General features: G+C 39.3%; 2 protein-coding genes across 9 annotated transcripts in view; one reads left to right on the top strand and one right to left on the bottom strand.

Moving 5' to 3' along the window:
- Positions 1-8,693, bottom strand: part of ndfip2 (Nedd4 family interacting protein 2) — a 106,253-nt gene extending 97,560 nt beyond the window's left edge. For 2 of the 4 annotated variants that reach the window (XM_062975501.1, XM_062975502.1), the window contains exon 1: positions 8,547-8,693. In XM_062975501.1, coding sequence (XP_062831571.1) covers positions 8,547-8,693 — 147 coding nt within the window. Of the gene's footprint in view, positions 1-968; positions 1,133-8,546 lie in introns of those variants that run through there. The other 2 variants (XM_062975504.1, XM_062975503.1) reach the window with 2 other exon arrangements.
- A 101-nt stretch (positions 8,694-8,794) lies between these two features.
- The window catches only part of rbm26 (RNA binding motif protein 26), a 68,249-nt gene continuing 53,568 nt past the window's right edge, over positions 8,795-23,475 (top strand). For all 5 annotated transcript variants that reach the window (XM_062975496.1, XM_062975498.1, XM_062975499.1 and 2 more), the window contains exons 1-4: positions 8,795-8,928; positions 20,014-20,132; positions 21,286-21,422; positions 21,912-22,000. In XM_062975496.1, the coding sequence (XP_062831566.1) occupies positions 8,858-8,928; positions 20,014-20,132; positions 21,286-21,422; positions 21,912-22,000 (416 nt within the window). In that variant the 5' untranslated portion in view covers positions 8,795-8,857. The remainder of the gene's footprint in view (positions 8,929-20,013; positions 20,133-21,285; positions 21,423-21,911; positions 22,001-23,475) is intronic.

Genomic DNA, 23,475 nt, shown 5'->3' with positions numbered 1-23,475 from the left:
AAATTCAAGAGAAAACACTAAGAAAAAAAGCAATGAAAACTACACATGGCTATATGGAGATCCTTCAGAGAACATGAACACAAGCCATTTAGGGCTTTAAAGACATCAGCAGCACTTTCAATTGTGACTGGAAATGGATTGGCAGCCAATGGAGCTGCTGTAACAAGGAAGTTGCAACAGCTCATCAACAATCCGGCTACAGCTCTTCTGTTCCATTAAAGTTCTCATGCATTTTTAAAGACAGACCCATGAAAAGCATATTATAATAATCAAAATGGGATATAACTAAAGTATGTGTTACTATGACCAGTTCATATTAAAGGATGGCTGTGTTTTCTATGCAGCAACATACAACAATCTACAAAAGAGTGATAACTGTTATTGGCCAACTAAAATGCAGAAAACAATTATGCAAACTTTCAAAGCTGCATTTGCTTCTTCCTCAGGCAAAAGATGTTTAAAAATCATACAGGAGAGGAAAAATGATGATAATAGAGCTACAGGCATATATTTTGTATCAGTTGTTGTTTCTGTTGTCATTCAATTGCTCTGGGAGCATCTCAATGCAGACAAAGGCCATTCCCCTCCTTGGCTTTGGGAAACCAGGAGAAAAGCACCACTAATAAGGTCCTCTGTCTTGTTTCAACCAAACATATCTGGAAATGGGTAGGACTGAGTTAAGGTTATCTCCCAAAGATATTAGAAATTGGATGAGGTCATGTAAGGTGAAACGATCCTCCAAATAGCATGGACCAAAGCTGATAAAAGCTTTATAAGTCATCACTAGCATTTTGAATTATGCCCAGAGATAGTTATATGTTTCTTATAGCCAGCTCAGTTAACCATTTGGCTGCTGTTCTGTGCTCCACCTGTAGTTTCTCAACATTTTTCAAAAGGAGCCCCACACACGAATCTAAAGTGTTTAAATATATTAACTATGCATATTAGACATTGGAAAGATGTATTACCTGTAATCCATCCTGCCCGGATCTAATATCAGATGGTGATAACCCTCTCATGCCTGCTTCCATACTTCATGGGAAATCACATGCAAAAAGTCTGGCTCAGGGAATGTCAAACTTCCTTCTTCACAGACCAAGCATGACGTAGGCTCCTCAGCTCCATCCTGATGTAACCAGGTTCCATGGACTGTCATTGCATTCTACAAACAATTGCTGAACAGTTTTGGGTTGCCAGGGATATCAATACATTCCAAAAATACCAAGAATCTCAGCCCAAGTGTGATGACTCATGGGCCATGTAGTCCTGTTCCTAGTACTGTTGTGTCAGATGAAGAGGAAAACTTGGGTTTCCCACCGTTTCTGCCAGATTTGGAGCCCTTGCAGCTGCAGGATGTTTGCCCACAAGAAGTCAGACAAACAAGCCTTGAGCAGAAATCTCCCCCATTTTCTCGCCGTCTTTATTATAATCAAGATAGAAGCGCTCAGGAGGCGACTCGCCGGAGCGCTAGGATAGCTGCCAGACAATTAGATGATTAAGTCTGTTTCCCTTGGGAAAGTTTAAGGAGTCATGCATCTGGACACAGCATAGGTTTCGTTTCTTGTTCCCCAGAGAAGGTGTTCTTTGGCGGGAAAACAAGATCCTATATAGGTGTTTGGACACAAAGGAATCCTTGCGGAGTCAATTCGTCAGCTTCGGGAGTAGATTGTGTGTGGACTACGCTACTCCAGTTTCCAGGACCTTGCTCTCGTTCCAGCCCTGCCTTGTTCCCCGGACCTCGCCACGGATTTCGCCACGGACCCTGTTCTTGCTCCTCGCTTCTTGTTGCCTTGAATCAAGCCTTGTTTGCCAAGAATCTAGTTTGCTTCCTAGCCTTGCATTAAGCTCCATGGACTAAAGGACCTTGTCATTTCCCCTCACTTTGCTTGGCAAAGTGTGTGTTTCGGTTATTGGATTACAACTTTGGACCTTAATATTTCATATTGGACATTGTTTTCCTGGACTATATTTGACCTTTCCTGAAAGGTCTACTTCTGAACTATATTCTACACTTGTTTTTATTAACTTTATATATTTCCTTAATAAAGATATTAGTTAGACTCTGGTCTCTGCGCATGGTTATTGGTGCTCTGCAGCCTGAGTCCTGACACCAAGGATCTTTGTCTTCAAGCTTTTAGGGATTTTGTATTATGCAATATTAATGGCCACACATTTCATCATAAGACACATATATTATAGAGCTATGTTTTCTTCACTGGACAAAGCTACTAATAATACAGATTAAACTGGCCAACACATATTTTGGTGCTTCAAATATTAGCCCTGTTTCTGGTATATTTGACTTGTTAATTCCAAAAAATGTCACCAGTTTTCCCTTGTCAGCTTATGTTTTTGAGATACAGAATATATGCCATTCACTTGCTCATAGAAAACCATGATAAGAATTTTAAAGAAATTAGAGGTGATATGGTCTATCCAATGCAATTTTCTGAATCAGTACCCCAAATGATTTCAGGAACAGGCCTAAAAACCAATACACTGAGATTTCTTTTGGTAGACAGTGTTATCCCAATAATGCTTACAAAACTTCTAATGGATACAAGTAGAAGTCAATGAGATTGTGTGGTTAAAGAATCTGCAGACCCTTCAAGGAAAAAATAACAACCCACAGGCAAATGAGAAAGGATGAAACATCTTCAGCCCTTCTCTTCTCAAAATTAAGATTATTTAATCCGTTGGGTATCTTTTAATTTAAAAAGAGAAACCGCCATCATCTCTGCTATACATATTTGCACATACTGTGTGATTTGCCTTTCAGTATACAAAGGTTTAATGAGTCATCAGAAAGAGCACATGTTATATATCTCGGGGGAAAAGATGCATTACTCAAAATGGGAAAAGAGGTGGGCATATGAACACAGGCAAGTAGCTATGGTTGTATAATACTGTATCCAAATTAGCATTCATACTAATTTAGGCAAGTGCGTATTATCTCATGACAGATGAGTAATGTATAATACAAGTGTTTTCCCTACTCTCTCCTAGCCAATTACATCAGGAATTTAGGACTGATCCTTGTATTATTTTGTAATGTATATAGGATATAATTCCAAGTTAGCATGTTCATGACCAATTAAAGTCAGTTAGATATTTTTTATCCCTGGCTCCAATGGGGAAATATGATCAGAGCATCTCACAGGTCAATAATGGAAAAGAATAGGCCTAGACAAGCTACAAAGGGGAAAAACATTGGGTGAGAGAAGGCTTGGGGGCGGGGGGGGGGGGGGGGAAGAGTCAAGCATCATTACCTAATATTTAGTTATTCTAATGACCACTTGGGATGGAAACATAAAGTAGCCTGATAAAATGGCTACTACAAGGTGACCTGTAGGAGAAGAGAATCCAAAAGAAGCAAGTCTCAAATGTCAGTGCTCATGTTTGCTTACCCTCTCTCCTTTGTTGTAACTTAATAGAATAGCTGCAACGAGGGCACCGTTGAGGAAAAGCAGAGACAGATAGTCACTTAGCACAGCCAGTGCAACAGTCATGCTTCCACGTTAATAGAGTGATAATGCCACCCCAGATTATAGTCTAAATAATTCAAGAATTATCCAAGGTACTGAATCTATAGCACAACACCCATATCCACGGGGATACGTTCCTGAACTTACTGTGAAAAAAAGAAACCATTGATAATAGGGAACCCTATAAAAATGAATGACTTCTCTAGGAACTTTCCACCACAATTCTTTGTGACTTCCAGCAGAATTGTATCATATAATTACCTCAGTGGCTCCTGACCTTTTTTGACCAGAGACCACTTGACCAGGGAACACTCTTCAACATTATTACCAAAGGACCTTATTTTAGGTCTTACAGCCCACTGGTAGGCTGTGACCTACAGATTGGGACACCACTGAATTGCCTGGAAGGTCCAGAAAATTCTGAAAGAGATCAGATATGGGTAGGTGAAACCACAGGTCCTGGTCCTGATGGGATGAGAGTTGTGCTATGTTGGGGGATGGAGTTCAGCACCTTGGATAGCTCACTTCACATTTAAACTAAAAATCAGTGGATCAGAAGTCGAACCTGGATGTCAAGACAGCAATTTGAGACTTCCAGTTCTTAATTGGGTTGAACTGGCTTAACCCTGCATTAAGCAATAATAATAATAACTTTATTCTTACACACCACCATCATCTCCCAAAAGGGACTCGGGGCGGCTTACATATGGGACAAAATGCCCCTAGACACAAATACAAAACAATCCATCAAAGCAAAAACATAATTAAAATAAAACAATATTAAATATAATAATCCAGATAAAAGCACAATTCAATAAAACACAATAATATAAAACAGCAGCGTAAACTCAATCAATAGCGAAACCAATTGCTGTAGTACAATGGGTATGATCAGGCTATAAACTCATGAGATGCTCAGGAGTATCAGTAAAACTACACTATGGGATGAGTGGGGATATCAGGCTGACTCCCAAGGTGAATTGTTTGGGTCATAAATACGTGTCTGAACATCTTTCCAAACCCAACAGCCATTTCCAGTGCACTTTGGAAGCAGCTTTGCTTCTTTTAGCAGGATTGATTCCCAGTGACAGAAGTTGTATGCCTCATAAGAAGATATGAGACAAAATTCCACAAGTGTGTCTGTTTTGCTGTTTTATTTCAAAAGAGTTAAAAAACTTGTTTTGAATTTATAAAACAGAGAAATATATAAAAACATTAAGACAAATATATTGCATTTAATTCTATTACCTCATTAACAGTTGTTTTAGGCCAATCCTCCAGTGTGTGAAAATACAGTGAAGTGTAGATATAAGAAACCATTTTAGAACAGGAGAAAAAACCTAGATCTCAGAAGGCAACTTGTACCAATTTTGCCTTTAAGAAAAAAAAAAACCCCAGCACAGCTGTCTTGAAGGCCAGCAGATCTAGGAGCCCTTCCACACAGCCTTATAACCCAGAATATCAAGGCAGAAAATCCCACAATATCTGCTTTGAAATGAGTCCACACTGCCATATATTCCAGTTCAAAGCACAAAATGTGGAATTTTATTCAGCTGTGTGGAAGGGGCTGATGTTGCACAGTTCTTTCAGCTCCCCAGGATTCCTTTCCAGGTCCTTCAACTGCTCTGATCTAACAGGGACAGTCCCAATTCATCCTAATAATAATAATAATAATAATAATAATAATAATATTAATAATAATAATAATAAAACTTTATTTATACCCTGCCACCATCTCCCCAACGGGGACTCGGGGCGGCTTACATGGGGCCATGCCCAAAACAATACAATATAAACAGCATATAAAAGAACAACACATCACAACACAATAGGCAATACAATAAATAATAATATCCATTACAAAATAAATCAAGGAAACAATGAAAAACAAGGGCCTTTTGTCACATTTCCCCCTTTTCTCAGTAGGCTTTTTCAGAGAAATGCAAACTGCTGCAACTTCTCCCAAATTTTCCTCCCAAATACTATTTCCCATCTTGGGTCTCATCTAAACTGGTGTGTGTGTTGAACTGCAGTATATGAGTCTACACGGACAATGTAATGCAGTTTCAAGCTGCATTATATTGCAGTGTAAGTGAGGCTTTGATGTCACCTGGCCACGTTTCACACTTTTCATCTGCGAAACACTCCTTATCCTCCTTATCAGTGGGTGCTGTAGTTTTATATGCTTTTATAGTTTTAACTTGAATTGTTGTTAATATTAATGATGTTTAATACTGTTTAAATATTTGTATATTGCATATTTTAAGTTGTATTGTTACACTTTAAATTGTGAGCAGCTTTGAGACTCCATATGGAGAGAGAAAGCGGGATATAAACAAACATAATAATAATAATAATAATTATTATTATTATTATTATTATTATTATTATTATTATTATTATTATTATTACCCCTCTACCTCAGTATGGGCCTCCCTCAGGAGAGCGTGCTTGTTCCATCAATGTTTAACATTTACACAAATGATCAGCTACTGCCAGAAGGGACAGAGGTTTTCATCTATGCTGACCGTGCCATCATCTCTCAAGCAGGGAGTTTTGAAATGGTTGAACAGAAGCTCTTTGAAGCTTTAGGTGCTCTTACTGCCTATTACAGGAAAAACCAGCTGATTCCAAATCCATCTAAAACATAGATGTGAGCTTTTCGTATTAAGAACAGACAAGCATCTCAAACTCTGAGGATTACCTGGGAAGGAATCCCACTGGAGCATTGCAGCACACCAAAATACTTGGGGGAGTCACTCTGGACTGTGCTCTGACCTACAAGAAACACTGCTTGAATATCAAGGAAAGGGTGGGTGCTAGAAATAATATAATACGAAAGCTGACTGGCACAACCTGGGGATCACAACCAGACACAGTGAAGGCATCTGCTTTTGTGCTTTGCTACTCTGCTGCTGAATACGCATGCCCAGTGTGGAATACATCTCACCAGGTTAAAACAGTGGATGTAGCTCTTAATGAGACATACCTCATTATCACAGGACATCTATGCCCTACACCATTGGAGAAATTATACTGTTTAGCCGGTATTACATCACCTGACATCCGCCGGGAAGTAGCAGTCTTCAAAGAAAGGTCCAAGGCATTCACATCTCTGAACTGCCTTCTGTTCCGCTATCAGCCAGCATGCCAATGCCTTAAATCAAGAAACTGCTTCCTAAGATCTACAGAGATACTCACAAGAACACCTCAGCAAGCGAGAGTCCAGAAGTGGCAAGCTAAAACCTGGAACCTCAATCAGTGGCTGAGACAGATGAGAAACTCCCTCCTGAACACACAGAAGACTGGGCGACAGACTGCGCTCTGGTGACACAAGGTTCAGAGCCAATCTTAGGAAATAGGGCTGCAAAGTGGAGTCCACTACATGTGAGTGTGGAGGAGAGCAAACCACAGACCATTCACTACAATGCAGTCTAAGCCCGGCCCATGCACAATGGAGGGCCTTCTTACAGCAACAGTAGAGGCACTCCAAGTGGCCAGCTTCTGGTCAAAGGAAATTTAGCATAATGCCAAGTTGTTAACTTTATTTGTGGTTTTTAAAATACATTATACCTGTGTTGTCGAAGGCTTTCATGGCTGGAATCACTGGGTTTCTGTGAAACTAAAATATGGATGAGCGTTTTAACAGCTGAACAGAGAAAAGGAATTAAAATGCTGCAATAAAAAAGTCATGAGTGGGATGGGTAAAGCATGTAGAACTGAACATTTACAGACTAGTTAAAACCTGGAATCGCTGACTGCTCAGAAACTACACAGATGGATCATGGGGATGAATGGCAGAAATGGGTAATAAGTGAGGCAGTTGCATTTTTCGGACTGTATAGCCATGTTCCAGAAGCATTCTCTCCTGATGTTTCACCCACATCTATGGCAGGCATCCTCAGAGGTTGTGAGGTGTGTTGGAAACTAGGCAATTGGGGTTTGTATATCTCTGGAAGGTCCAGAGTGGGAGAAAGAACTCTTGTCTGTTGGAGGCAGGTGTGAATGTTGCAATTGATCCCCTTGTTTAGCATTGAATAGCTTCTGTTCGGAAGTGAAACTCTCTGCCCCGGAGTGTGGTTGAGGCTCCTTCTTTGGAGGCTTTTAAGCAGAGGCTGGATGGCCATCTGTCAGGGTGCTTTGAATGCGATTCCCTGCTTCTTGGCAGGGGGTTGGACTGAATGGCCCATGAGGTCTTTTTCAACTCTATTATTCTATGATTCTATGAAAGCTTGGCTGCTTCCTGCCTGGGGGAATCATTTGTTGGGAAGTGATCAGTTGGCCCTACTCTGTTGCTACACATTATGTATGAAAATACAGTTACAATACAATATACAGTAGAGTCTCACTTATCCAACTTTCTGGATTATCCAACGCTTTTTTGTAGTCAATGTTTTCAAAACATTGTGATATTTTGGTGCTAAATTCGTAAATACAGTAATTACTACATAGCATTACTGCGTATTGAACTACCTTTTGTCAAATTTGTTGTATAACATGATGTTTTGGTGCTTAATTTGTAAAATCATAACCTAATTTGATGTTTAATAGGCTTTTCCTTAATCCCTCCTTATTATCCAACATATTCACTTATCCAACGTTCTGCCGGCCCGTTTATGTTGGATAAGTGAGACTCTACTGTAATACAATAACTATATTCTCAACTCGCTTCTGACACGATAAATAAATATGGGCCTCTGGTATATTTGGACTTCAACTCCCAGAAGGCCCAGACACTTTGGTCAAGGGCCAGGAATTCTGGGAGATAAAGTCCAAAAAAAACCCCAATGGACGGAAGCTTGGGAACCGCTGTGCGTGTTCTCCTTTAACTGCCATGGCAACGCCCTTTAGCATTCTGGGGTTTGTAGTTGAGTACGGGCCAAGGGCTTTTCCGCTGGCCCTTCTAGAGAGCCCTCTTCTGAAACTGCAAACCCCAGGGTTCCATGGGATTTTAAAGTGACATCATAGTGTAGTATGGGTCCCTCCCGGAGAAGGACGAAGGCATTCCAACACAATCACATCCCTTCGAGAACATCCACCGCATCTCTCCTCCTCGCCTACCCAGTTTCCTTCCCGCGGGGTTCCTCCAAGCCTCGCGAGAGTTCCTGGTCGCCATCTTAGTTGTTCTGGTGCGGCGGCGGCGGCGGCGGCAGCTGCGTGAAGAAGCGAGAGCGGGAGGGCTTTGCGGGAGGCGTTCCCCCGCAGCATTCCTTGCAGGGAAGGGGCCCCTTTCTCTCCCCCTCCCCGCTCGCCTCCCCGGCTCTTCGCCTGCCCGCTCGCTCTCTTTCCGGAGGAGTGTGGTGTTTGCGGCTGTTGGGGGTCCCGCCCCTTTTTTGGCTCGGGCCCCGGGCCCTCCTCGCTGCCATTGCTGGATGGTGGCGAAAATGATCATAGAAAACTTCGAGGCGCTCAAGTCCTGGCTCAGCAAAACCTTAGAGCCCATGTGAGTCGAGGCTGAGGCTCAGGGAGGGGCGCGTTGATGGGGACATGGTTCAGGGGGCCGAGCCTGGGCTCCCAGGGCCCTTCCACACAGAATATCAAGGCAGATAATCCACAATAGCTGCTTTGAGCTGGGACCCCATCCACATAGCTGAATAAAATCCCACATTTTTTGCTTTGAACTGGAATATATATGGCAGTATAGACTCAGATATCCCATTTCAAAGCAGATATTGTGAGATTTTCTGCATTGATATTCTGGGGTATGGGGCTGTGTGGAAGGGCCCTGAGTCCACACTGCTGTATAATCCACTTCAATGTGTATTTTATGCAGCTTTGTGCAAGGGGCCTCACTTTGGCCCATAAAGATCTTGGGAAGCATGGATTAGGCACAGATTTTTTTAGCTGTGTGGAAGGGGCCAGGGTTATCTGAGTCCACATTGCCATATATCCCAGTTCAAAACAGATAATGTGGGAGTTTATTCAGCTGGGTGGAAGGGGGCCTCCACAATTGTGACACCCAGACTTTCTCATGCTTCAGTGTCCACAACCTTTCGTCTTCAAAATGGTTTAAAATGCTGTATAGAATTACCTCGAGGAAAAGTGTCTAAGAAGTAAAGCACTTTCCAAAGATTGTCGCGACATGGAATCATGAACACGCAACATGGAAATAGTCCCAACACTTTAATTAATTCAGTTGCATCTGGCACAAAAATTGTTGGTGTTTTTAAGGAATGATGCTTTTGCATCTCAATGCAGAGACCTATTATGCAAATAGGAGTTTGTAGTTTTATATCGTTGCCAGTATTTGGTGAACTCTGAAAATGTGGCACAGAACATAGGAAGCAGATGTGTGAGTAAATTGGACCATTAGTCCATCTATCCTAGTATTGTCACCATAGACCACAGCTTTCCAAACTGTGTTGTGACATCCCACACTATCTGTTTTGAACTGGCAGGATGGACTCAGGGCCCTTCCAGACAGACCTTGTATCCCAGGATCTGACCCCAGGTTTTCTGCTTTAAACTGGATTATATCAGCCTGCATTGTCAAATAATCTGAGATAAACAGAAAACTTGGGATCAGATCCTGGGATATAGAGCTTGTCTGGAAGAGCCCTCAGATAACTCAGTTTAAAGCAGTTATTGTGGGATTTTCTGCCTTGATATTCTGGATTATATGACTGTGTAATGGCCCTGAGTCAATCTGAAATAAGCAATAATTATATGTGTCCATATCTATTATAATTTATGTCTTCCAGCAGGCCTAGCCAGACAGTTTTAATGGTGAATTCTAAACTCCACTGTATGCCTTGTTTTTGTTTTGTGTATTTTGATATATATTTTATGGAGGTATGTTTTAATATGTGCATTATGGAGTGTTTTTAAATGATTATATATTTGTTTATGTTTTAGTAATGCTGTAACCTGCCTCAAGCCGTGAGGAGAGGCAGGCAAAAATAAAACATTATTATTATCATTGTAAGAAGCTTGTTTAATCTCTGGTTTGCTAGCCAAACCAAATTACTGTGTCGTGAAATGATGCATGACTAAAAATGTGTTACCGATGTGAAATGTTTGGTAAGCTCTGGTATAAGGTATACATGAAATACCTATGAGTTAAAATTTGGCTCCCATCTCCATGATTTCCAATTACGTTTGAATAAATGTATTTATTTATTATGATCACAGACCAGGAGTGTAAAATTTTAAAACATTAAAAACAGGGCTTAAATAGTGTTATCATTTAGTCCAGAAATGCACAACATTAAAAGCAGTCAATGTGTGTATATGATGTGCAGGTAACCCTAAATCTAGAAGAAAATGTCCAAAACGTATCTGGTTCTAAGCATTTTGCATGAGTGATACTCAAACTGTAAAAATAAGAGTCTATGTGTGAACTCCACTTCTGATGTTGAAAATATTAATCCCTCCTGCTTTTATCCAGCTCATACGTGTAACAAGGAGATGGGATGGCAGCCTGACTTGTAATTGTGACTTCCTTCTTCCTGACAGCTTTTTCACTATGTTGAGGGGGAATCTTTGTACAGGCATTCAGTGATGCAAGTCCTCATTTGCAATCTATAGCAATGCCATTCAAATACAGTTTAGTACCTCAGTGAGAACTTGACTGTACTAATCCAAACACTCTAGGGTTTTGTTTTTAATTTATAGCCTGCCACTTTTCCAGATCTGGGACCTGGACATGCTGGGTTTAAAAATGTAGTTGGTGTTAGGAGTTGTAGTTCAATACAAGAAGAGCTCTAGATTGTGGAAGAAAAGTCTTGCTGGGAGGTATTAATCTTGAGCTGAATCTGTTGCACATAGGAGTGTGTAATTTGATCTTTACCTGTGTGTGTTTTTTAAATTTTAAGTTTGGTTTACCATTTTTTCCCATATCCATAGATTGAACACATCTATTCCTGTTAACGGCCCTTTTTCTGTAGTAACTCAGCTGAGAATTGCATATTTGGAGTCGATTGGGGTAAACTGTAGGGGAGATGAAGATATTTGATCTGGATCGGGGTCTTGATCCCTTGTTAGCAGCTTGTTTATTTTAACTTTCGTTGTATTGTGGGTTTTATGCTGTATGTGTTAAATATGTTTGTCAAGTGTTTCGATAACGGCCTATGGGCTAATCAATAAAACGTACTACTGCTACTACTACTACTACTACTCTGTTTTCAATTGTGGATGCACACTTTTAATGTTATAAAAAATAAGTGCACAGCCAGCAAGGGGGAAAAACCTTAAAAATTCAGGTATGGAAATGAGAATTTAATAAGATGTTCAAATAAGTGATGTTTTGTTTAATTGCTCTTTTACCATAAAATATAACCCATAGCTGGGAAACATCCTAGTTTTCTATTTCTGAATCATGGAATGAGAAAAAAGTGCAGTTCATCCTTGTGATTTTTGTTTCAGAGGCAAGGAAGTATAGGGATCTTTGATGATAAAGTTGTAACAAAAATTTTCTAGAAGTAATTGTTTGTCCAAAGGCAGCAGAAACTATAAATGGAAGGAATTCTTAACATAGGAATTGTGAAAGGAATTGTCTGGTTTTAAAAGGATAGTTTTAAATGGTAGCTCAATATTAAAAATATTGTGTGCATTTGTGACCTTTTAGGTGTGCCAGTGTTCTCAGATGTAAATGATGCAACTATATTACTGATATGGAAGGCTATATTCATGAAAATAGGGTTATCTGGAGATCCTTTTTTGTGATTTTTGGGGGAGAGGGCAGTTACTTCAGGTCATAGATCAGTAGCAAATTACAATGCTGCACTTTTGTCTAGATCAGTGATGGGCAACCTTTTGAGCTTTGTGTGTCATAACTCGGGTGGTGTGTCCCTTCGAGAAGAACCCAATAATATTGCTATATTTATAGTTTAATAACAAAAATGGATAATTGTAACTATATTTAATACAGTGCTTTCTCACTTATTGCGGGGCTTATGTTCCAGGCCCATCTGTGATAAGTGGAAATCCGTTGAAATAGGGACGCTATATTTATTTTAATAAATATAGCATCCCTCCTCTCTCTCTCTCTCCCTCCTTCCCACTTTTAATGTACCGTATTGCTCAAAGCTGCTCCCTCCTGTTGCATCAGGGAATATGGTGGCCACCACTAGTGCGGCAAAGGGGCTCCACAGGCTGCCTCAGTTTGGGGTGAGTGACCAATGCCCTGGATGAGGGAGCGGAAAAGTTAAGCTCCCCTTAACTTCCCTCGCTCAGCCTGGACGACGCTCCCCCTCCTTTTCTTCTCCCTCATCCGGGGCTTTGGCCACTCCCCCAGAACTGAGGCAGTGGCCCGGCCTGTGGAGCCCTTTTTGCCCACTAGCGGCGGCTGCCACACTACAGCAAATGTTTCATCCTCGTCCACTGCACCTGGCCATGCAGCAGCCAAGGATGAAATGTCCTTCTTGGCATGCGGCTGCGTGTCAGCAATAATGTCTAGGCATGTCAGTAGGTTCGCCATCACTGGTCTAGATGTCTGAAAGTGTCACAAATGTATATAAGTATAACTTCCTGTTAAAATATACTGAAACAATATGACAACAGCCTGTTCCTATTTATAGCTAGTTGGAAATAAGTCTTGCTGTATGTCAACTGTACATAGGATTGCAGAGTAACTCAGTTGATGAATGTTGGACTTGAAGTATATTTGATTACTCCAGATGGCAACCAAATTTTAAATATATAATATAGGGAAATATTTTAAATTGTGGTATGACATCTCCATTGCTGCAACATAGCCCAAGTCACCAGACACGGCAGGAAGGTGGATTAACAGTAATTTCAAAATGCAGATGTGTATGCTATACCTCTTCCTATCTAAGAAACATGAAATAATGAGACCACTAATCTTTTATATAAGATTTTTAATGTAAAATCAGTGAGTATGGAATAGCTAGAATGAAAATAGGTTTTATTATATTATTGTGAATAAGTAATTGTCCTGTTTTTCTTGTTAATGGGTTGGAAAACTCCCTTGAGTTGCTGTCCCTGCAGTCTAGGCAAACAATTTCATTGTTATTACTAATATTCATTTGCTCCAGTGTTCCCTGTGGTTTTTCATCATATTTAGTCTTAACTTGTTGCTTTGGTTTGACTTTCATGGTATTTTTAGGACTATCGTCTGTAGTACTTTTCCTCTGAAACTATCCCTTTTACACACCTGTATGTGAAATTTTGATTATATATGCACTTTATGGAACCATAGGCTCATTAAAATTGAAAGTATTCCTTAAGCTTATTAAATAAAATACCCTGGGATTTTGTTGCTATAATTTTTTTTACACAGGGACAAAGTCAGGAGATGGTTTAAATATAGCTCAAGTGCCATGGTTACTTTTGTTTCTCATACTCTGTGGCAGTTGAAGCATATGTGTGGAAACTTTCCTGGCTTAAAAAAAGGAAGGGGCTTTAAACTGAGATGCACATAAAAAATCAAGACCACAAAATAGTAATTAAAGTAATGGTCAATGCATTTCTTTGTGACTTTTGGTGTTAAAATATTTCTGTTATGGGTTTTATGTAAATAACATTTTTCAATAAATAATCATAAAACTGAATCATAAAATTCTGCTCATGAAAAGTAATATATTGTCAGCCCTAACCCTACTAATATTTGATTTTCTTGTGAATGATTTTGTGTTGCTGAATCCTCCTTCCTCCAAAAATGAAAGTACAAGTCCCTTTGGCCTCACCTTCATGAGGAGAAAAAGCATGAAAATTTGCTGTTCATAGCCCTGATCCCAGAAGACAAGGGTTGCTGCTCAAGATCCTTACTCCCTTCACATCTCCCATCCTTATGTTAGAAAAAAATGTATTTGGAAAAGAACTGGACTTCTTTTTTAAACAAACCACTGTCTATTTAAATGTACTTTAACATTTGTAACGTAATTGTGTTAGTTTTTCAAACTTAAAAGATGTACCAGTAACTATAGTATTTATAACCTTTGTTTGTTACAGACCAATTCATTACATACATACAAACTGGCTATGTACAGTCTTTGGCAACTGACTTGCTTGATAAAAAGGATTTTTTTAAAAAAAATACCAATAGTGTTAATATTGTTTCTACTTTTGTGTTTTTAAATGGTATGTTCATTTTAAAGTTTTATCATTTCATTTTTAAATTAGAAGTCTATTTATTGTCATTCATGGGTGGAAAGTTGTCTATTGCCAATTCTCTCACACCAGAAGCAACTTGTAGTTTCTCAAGTTGCTCCTGACATGAAAAAAATCATGGGGAAAAAGTGGGTTATAAATTAAATAGGTGGAGTAACACCAATTTTTTTAAAAAAACAACTTGGTACAGTGGCTGATTGTTGTATGCCTGAGGTTGTATCCAGTTAAAGGGCTTTATTGGCAAGTTTTGTTCCTGTATGTGTGTTGCTTTTGTTTTCCTCTGAAGTTGAGTGAGTGTGGCTTATCCAGTGTTACCCAGTGGATTTCCATGGTTCAGGGGAGATTTGAACGATGGTTTCCAGAATTCAGTGTTCAAAGCAGAACATCATACCAGCCTCCCAATTAATTGAAAAAAATAAGAATATTCCAGCAGATCATTCTGATTTCAATATAAAACATTTCACTGATAATCTTCTGGGACATCCATTTAAAACTACCGTATTTTCTGGTATATAAGACGACCCCAACTTCTTCAGTTAAAATAAAGAGTTTGGGATATACTCGCCGTATAAGATTACCCCTCTTCCAATGCACACCAAATAAAAAGACATCAGAGCGGTACCGCAAACACGCCTCTTTCACCTTTCTGGCCCGCCGTTGTATCCTATTACCGTATCTCCTCTGCCTCTCAGATCTTGCACATGTGCACCTGCTCTGCTTCACTGCAGACCTCGGAGCGAGGTCTGAAAGGCAGAGAAGGAGGTACAGTAATAGGACACAAGAGCGGGCTAGACACATGTTTTTCTGGGCACAGTGCTGCTCTATCTCGTTTTTCCATACCCCGGGCATCCAGAATGCCTGCAGCTTGCTTAATACGTTCCCAGTGAGGCGCTCCCTCACCTCGTCATCAGGACTGCATTAAGTCATTTCTTTCCACTAATCTTGGCAAGTGGATTTTCTTCTACCGTACTTGTACAGCACTGCCCTTGCTGCTTTCATACGGTTGCCACATACGGCAGGGAAGTGGCCGTTTTTGCGCTCCCCCCACTACATGCAATGACCACAGATTCTCCAGTCCGGCTCGGAAGTTTCAGCACCCACCTTATTAGATGACACCCAGCATATAAGACGACACCGGACTTTTGAGAAGATTTTCTTGGATTAAAAAGTAGTCTAATATGCCAGAAAATACAGTAATTGTTCATCTGCGTTATCATTTTCCCATTAGTAAATCTTCTCTAAAGCAGTGGTTTTCAATCTGTGGGTTCCCAGATGTTTTGGCCTTCAACTCCCAGAAATCCTAACAGCTGGTAAACTGGCTGAGATTTCTGTGGGTTGTAGGCCAAAACAGTTGGGGACCCACAGGTTGAGAATCACTGCTCTAAAGAGAAGCAAGGGGAAAAGAAGAATGAAAAAGTACAGGTTATTCCAAATGGAAAACCACAGTGTTTTCTCCTCCCAGTCCCACTCCCCAATTCAAATCAGTGGAAATTCACAGTAAATATAATATCTAGAAGCACCTTTAAAAACCCTGTGGTTTTATCACTAGCCATAAACATTAGGTCTTTGCTGGTGATTAATTAACAATATTAAAAATCATGACATTGTAAATTTTCCTTTTTAAGAATTACAAAATGTGTCTATTAAATCTTGTGCTGATCTCCCGGGAAGTACCTGCCTATTTCTTCTTTGATGTGATTGATGAAATATAATAGCAGAAAGTTAATTTTTCATTTAAAAGAACACTCAGTCTTTTCAAGATTTCTGTTACTTTCAGGCATTCTTAATTTCCTTGAACTTTATGTGATCTAAATGGATATTTCAGTCCTCCAGATCTGTCTGCTACTAAAGCAAATAGGCCAGGAGGAAAGTCAGTGAAGTTTCAGGTGCGTTGTGCAGTCGGGATATTGCTGTTATCATCACACCTCTAGTTAGATGAGAAAAGCTACAGATATTAATACTATGAAAAGCAGAGAAGTTTAGATTGCAGAATGGACAATTCTCTTGTACAAACTAGATTTCAGTGTTGTAATAATGTTTAGTTGTCCTTGTCTTTGAGTTCTCAGAGGATTCTGCTTTGTCCCCTATGCTGTTTAATATCTCAATGAAACTGCTGAAATTGATCATTTGGAAGTTTGAAATTGAAAATTACAGGTTGACTATCTTTTATCCAAAATGTTTAGGACCAGAAGTGTTTTAGATTTTGTATTTTTTGTATTTTTGAATATTGTTAAATACATGAGATATTGGATATGTACACCTCTCATAATTCCATAGCTCCTCACCCCCTTCACCAGCTTCATGTCTTGCTCATTTGCTAGCTGTATTGTGTGTGAGACCTGAATCTGGAGAAAAACTGAGAATATGAGGGATTCAGGATATAAGGGAAATGATATTCTCAGGAAAATGCAGTACAGAATACCTCTGAGGAGCTTGCTATTGGATTCCAAGAAATCTGTAGCAATTCTGAAACAATGTCTGTTGTCAGTAATGGACTAGATGGGGACAAAAAAATGAACCTTAATCCAGAAAAGACAGGGGTTCTCCTGGTTAGTCAATAAGCAGATTACAGAATAGGGACCCTGCCTCTGCTGCATGGAGTTACATTCTCATTGAATTATCTAAATCATAGCTTTTTAGTTCTCTTGAACTCAGTTCCAAACCTGTATTCCCAGATTTTGGCAGTAGCCAGTAGTACATTTGCACATTGAAAACTATTGCACCAACTTCACCTCTTCCTTGATATGTCGGATCTGGTTATGGTGACACATGGCTTGTCTATATCCTGTCTGGACTACTATTAAACACTTCATGAAAACTGCCTTTGAAAATTGTTCAGAAACGTCTGTGGATTTAGAATGCTGATGGGGCATGGATCTCACTTGTTAAAGTTGCTTCACTGGCTACTGATTGGTTTCTGGGCACAATTCAAAGTGCAGGTCATCACCCCGACATGGCTTTGGTCCAGACTATTGGAAACACTCTCCCTATATGAATCTGCCAGAATCTTAAGTTCTACAGAGGAGTGCTTTCTTTCTGAGCACCGCTTGGTGAGGTCATGAGAGAGAGAGCTTTCTCCATGAGTGCACTCAGTTTATGGAATTCCCTTCTGTGGGAGGCTAGCCCTGCTGTGTATTACCTCGCTAGTAAAGTTTCACTTATCCAACATCCGCTTATCCAACATTCTGGATTATCCAACGCAGTGTGCCCCGATCCACAGCTGTTTTCTCTAGGCAGCAAAGATTGAATTTTTTATGGATTTAATTTCCAACCATATTCTTACTTTCAGTTCATTTTATGCAATTCTATCTTTATTTGTAGTCAATTTGATAGTAGCCAATGTTTTTTAAACAATGATTTCAATATATTAATTCATAAATACAGTAATTACTACATAACGCTACTGTCTTTTGGACTGCTTTTTCTGTCAATTTGTTGTAAAACGTGATGTTTTGGTGCTTAATTTGTAAAATCATAACGTAATTTGATGTTTAATAGGCTTTTCTTTAATCCCTCCTTATTTTCACTTATCCAATATTCTGCCAGCCCGTTTATGTTGGATAAGTGAAACTCTACTGTATTTATTTTTGTAAAGGGAGCTTTTCATGTATAATCACTCACAAGGAGACTTCTTGTTGAAGTGTCTATTTTTTAAACTTTTGTGTGCTTTTGAATGAATATACTGCTTTAAATGTGATGATTTTAATTGTTTTTAAAATGTTATTGTCATGGTATATCTGATTTCTTTTGTGAGCATCTTGGGTTCTTCTCTGGGAGAAACGTTGCAAATAAATACAATTAAATATAGTCCTTTCGTGACAGGGCATTTTAATATCCCACAGTACTTTGGAATTACTTGTGTGGAATGAAAAATACACGACAGACCATGCAATGCAAGTTTTCTTGTTTATGCGTATTAACAACCTTTCTTCTGTAGCAGACATGGGCAAACTAAGGCCCGGGGGCTGGATGCGGCCCCTTGGGTGCTTACCTCAGGCCCTCCTCATTTTCTCTGTCCTCTCAGCATAAGGACATGTGGCCCGCTGCATCCTTATGCAGAAAGGATGGCCGGAGGAAGGCACACAGCAGCTGAGAGCCCTCTGGAGTACTCTCAGCCACCACATGTCTCGCCCTCCTCCCAGCATGATGGTGTGAATGGCCCCATACTTATGCCGAGAGGATGGCCCAAGGAAGGCATGCAGCGGCTGAGAGCACTCTTGGCCATCGCCTGTTTCGCCCTGCTTCTGGTATAATGCCAAGAAGACAGTCCAAAGATCAGGAGAGGAGGATTTGGGAAGAGGATTGGGACAGTTGCCGCATTGTCTCATTTTCCTCTCGGCATAGTGATGGGGCAAGCAGTCCCATCCTTATGCCTGGAGGAAAACTTTAGGATGACCTGGGCCCTGCCCTGCCCCACTCCCTCCCAGCCCCACCCTCTCACAGGCCCTCTCTCTCCCAGACCCATCTCAATCAGCATGTGCCCAGCCGCCTCTCCTCCCGACCGGTCCTCACAGTCAGATCCTCAGTGCAGCCCCAAGGCAAAAAAGTTTGCCCACGCCTGTTCTATAGTCTTGTATCTTCTTTGCCATAGATCATCGTACTGATAAAATTTATTATATTTTTAAGATAACATTATTTTGCTTTTTATTATAGCAGGATTTGTCAGAATTTGATGTGGGTCACAATCCCATTATTTGGATAAAAACTCTTATCAGCTCTATCAGCTCTTAGCTGGCTTTAGCTTAATATTTCCAAAGAGACTATATATTTTGTCTGTTAATTATGTCTTCAGTATTCTTTATTTTCCTCTTGTTGTTTGTGAAATATAAAGAGCTAAATACTTATCTGTAGAGATGGTCACTAAGAACTAGAAATATAATTATTATAACTTCATCACACTAGAGAAAAAATTCACTTAAAATCCGGTTTCTGCCTCCTGCAGAATTCTGGGGTTTGTAGTTTAGTGAGGTTGTTAAAGGCTCCTCCCTAAATTACAAACCCCAGAATTCTGTAGAAGGCAGAAACCAGATTTTAAGAAGATTTTTTCTCTAGTGTGATGAGGCCAATAGAGTATAGGTAAAATAAAAACAAGAACGGAAAAATCAAAAGTAATTTTTGAATAAGCATAATGGAAGCCATAGTTAATAGTTTTTCAAATTTCATTTTAAAAGTTGAATCAGAGGAAGCTTAGTATGTTGCAAAAAGCTAGACTTGTGAGTAATTTTGATGCCTGGGGAAATATTTACACATAAATTATGTCTGAAAATTTAGTTGTGATCACAGTGTTGGTTCAAAATGTAGCGCAGTGTGAGAGATGAAATTAAGAAATTGCCTTTTCAGTATACATTCAAGCTAAATAAACAATAAAAGAGTGAAGGTATGGAATATAGTGTGCCAGCTTGAGGTAAGATTTAAATGTATCTTTATTACTGATAGTATTCATTTCCACTCACAGATGTGATGCAGATCCATCAGCCCTAGCAAAATATGTTCTTGCCTTGGTCAAAAAAGACAAAAGTGAGAAAGAACTGAAGGCACTGTGTGTTGACCAGCTAGATGTGTTTCTTCAAAAGGGTAAGTTCTTGTCAACACAATGTTTTGATGGGTTCTGATTTCCTATTGTACTGAGGATTCACTGAATTAGATCTTTGAATTACATATTGGCATGGGCAAACACTACATAGGTCATATAAAAGCCAAAAGCCATATTGTTCCATAGACATTTAGTGAGGACAGTACACAATGAGATACAGTAATTATGGTTTTGCTATACAACAAGCATCACTTTTGGAAGCTCTTAATGATCTAGTAGCTGCTTGTAATTAGACAAATTATTGCATACTACCCACTTTCAACTATGTGCTGAATTGCCTTGAAAGATTAATATTTTCCTATGTTGTGATTTTAAAGCCTGTTCCATCACTTTAAATATTTGCTCATCTGAAATAATTCCTGGTAATTCCTGGCATTTGAGTAATATTTTCTTCCAGGTTTTCTCTCTTGGACCTTCAGGGGACAGTTCTCTGATTGGAGAATGCAGTGTATTATGATGCTATCAGTGCTGTCTTTTCAAGCCTAAAAGTTTTGGATAGTGTTGTACCAACAATCTGATAGAGCAGGTAGCACAGTGCAGAGGGATGAGTTTTGTTTGGCTTTTACTAGTATTGAAAGTTACTATAATTCAATTACTGTATTATAATTATTGAATTATTATGGGTAGATTGAGGCTTTGCTTGAGCATGAAGTTCACAGTGTGGCCCAGTCACATTTGATTCTCACCTATCTGATGTTGTAAGGATAACAGTAGGGAACTCCCTGGACAAAGGCAAGGTTGAAATGTAACAAATGTTATCAGTTATCATTACAGTTGTTTGCCTCAAGATAAAATCCCCTCATAAAACATAATGTGCTTTATAGGATGGTTATTATTGCTTTTATTACTATTTGTTCGATACTATTTAAATTGTATTTTATTTAAATTATACTGCTTATACAGTACAAAGTATTGAATACTTGCCTTTTATGTCTGTGAGATGGAGAGATGGGGCAGGATATAAAGTTTTTTTTTAAATTGATAAATAGAATTCGATCTCTTACATACCCTTTTTATATACTGCAGACTGGACATTTTGTCTATTGACATAAAAGAATTAGGTTCTTAGTAGTATTAGCCATTATCTTACTGTATTGAAGTGATAATTTGTGTATCTTTCTTGCTACAATTTAGAGACTCAAATATTTGTGGAAAAACTTTTTGATGCTGTGAATACAAAAAGCTATCTACCTCCACCAGAGCAGCCATCATCTGGAAACCTAAAGTCAGACTTCTTTCAACACCAAGAAAAAGATACAAAAAAAGAAGAGGTAGTAATTATTTGTGCTTATTTCTGTGTTCAATTTGTATCTTGTATTTTGGTTTGTATATTTGATGTGCTGTTTGTAGTGCATCGAAAATTGTGATAGTGATCTGAGGGGCTCATTAAAAATCTTAAGAATGTATATCATAGGGATATGAAGTTTAGAGGTATAAATCATATGACTTTATTAAGATTATTAGAATTGTGTGCTTAAGAATTCTTAGCAAGGGTGTATTAACATAAAAATGTCTCAGAGAAATTTATAGCAGAGTCTTAGAAAATTATGCCAGAGCTCTTCACAACTACAACCTTCTATAACTTTCAGGCCATGGCATTTTCAGTATAAGAGAAATGTATAGCATATAATGTATTGGCATAGATTTTAGTTGTAAAGAGCTCAAGATCATGCTTTTCTACAAGCTGGATTTAAAAATGGCAGTTTAATTTCTGGAATGGCAATTTTGTTTCACGCTTGCTTTTCATCTTTTTTGTCAAGATAATTAAAGAAGAAGAACGAGAGAAGAAGTTTTCTAGAAGGTTAAATCATAGTCCCCCTCAATCAAGTTCACGGTACCGAGAACCCAGGTAATTCTCGTGTGAAGTTAATAATTGCTTCAGATTTTTGAATGGATATCCCTCACTCTAATTATTCAGTCCAAGGAACGAATACCTAAATCTCCCTCTCCTCCCATTTCCCACCAAATGTCAAACAGCAGCCTTTTTGAAATCGGCTCAGACAGTCCATTTATTTCCACTTGCTCTCAGCTTCCCATTCTTAGTCTCACAGCAGATCTTTACCTTATAATATCTACTACACAGTGTGTTGCACCCCAGACAGAGTTCACTGTGCCTTTAGCACAGGAATCCAAACGTAATAGTAAAACAGTTTATTGAAAAACGTACATATAAAAGGGAACACCAAAAGGAATAAGGAATACAAAATCCAAGAGGTAATCAGAAAAGGTTACCTATTGGATTTTGTCTTCCTTATTCCTTTTGGTGGTGTCCCCCCCCCCCCCCAAAAAAAAAAAAAAAAAGGTAATCAGAAAAGGTTGGAGCCTCCGGTGTTGCAGAGGATTAAAGCCTTGTAACTTAAAGGTTGGGTTGCTGACCTGAAGGCTGCCAGGTTCGAATCCCATCCGCTGAGAGCGCGGATGAGCTCCCTCTTTCAGCTCCAGCTCCATACGGGGACATGAAAGAAGCCTCCCACAAGGATGGTAAAAACATCAAAACACCCGGGCATCCCTTGGGCAACGTCCTTGCAGACGGCCAATTCTCTCACACTAGAAGCGACTCAGGTCGCTTCTGACACAAAAAAAAAAATCAGAAAAGGTAGTCAATATGTAAAACCCCAAGCAAGCTGGTGAGGGGTGAAACACTTCAAAGGCAATAATCCAAATGGTATAGGAAAACAAAAATCATAACATGAGCATAATCCAAGGAAAACAAGAATCCAAACATGAACATGAATCCAGAAAAACCAAGGTTATAAGAACTTCTTAAAACATGAATCAAAACTCCAAAGAAAGAAAACATCAACTGGACATCCTTACTATTCAGCAGCATTACCTGATCTAAAATCTCAATGAGATGCTCTCTGATTTAAGGGCTGCAAAACATGAAAGCATTTCTTTGACATTGAGATTCTTTTCTCTGTGCTTCTTTCTCACGGATTCTTTTGGATTTTCTGTGCCTAATGTTTGGACTAGCTATCTTGGTCTGTCAGGTCTTTATCAGGGGTTACTAAGTTCCTTGTGGGTGAAAGGTCCTCTCCCTGTCTGCTGGACTCCCAAAACAGTTCCATTTTCAAACTCCATCTCACAGGCAGGATCTTACTCTGAAATCCCCTCCTTTTCATCAACTAAAGAACCATCTACCACAGTCCCAGACTCTGAAACCCCAATCCCCTCATCTTCATCTGGCTGAACCACAACACAATGCTTATATAACAACTTTATCTGATAAATGAAATAACATCTAACAAGTCCTAAACATCACAGAGCCCTAACCTTAAATTAATTTAAAATGCTTCTATTCCAGTATCTGTTTCTTTCCCCCTG

This window comes from Anolis carolinensis, chromosome 3 (genome assembly GCF_035594765.1).
Source record: "Anolis carolinensis isolate JA03-04 chromosome 3, rAnoCar3.1.pri, whole genome shotgun sequence".
Classification (NCBI taxonomy): Eukaryota; Metazoa; Chordata; class Lepidosauria; order Squamata; family Dactyloidae; genus Anolis; species Anolis carolinensis.
The sequence above is the reverse complement of the archived record's forward strand: the minus strand, read 5'-3'. Positions and strand labels throughout refer to the sequence as shown.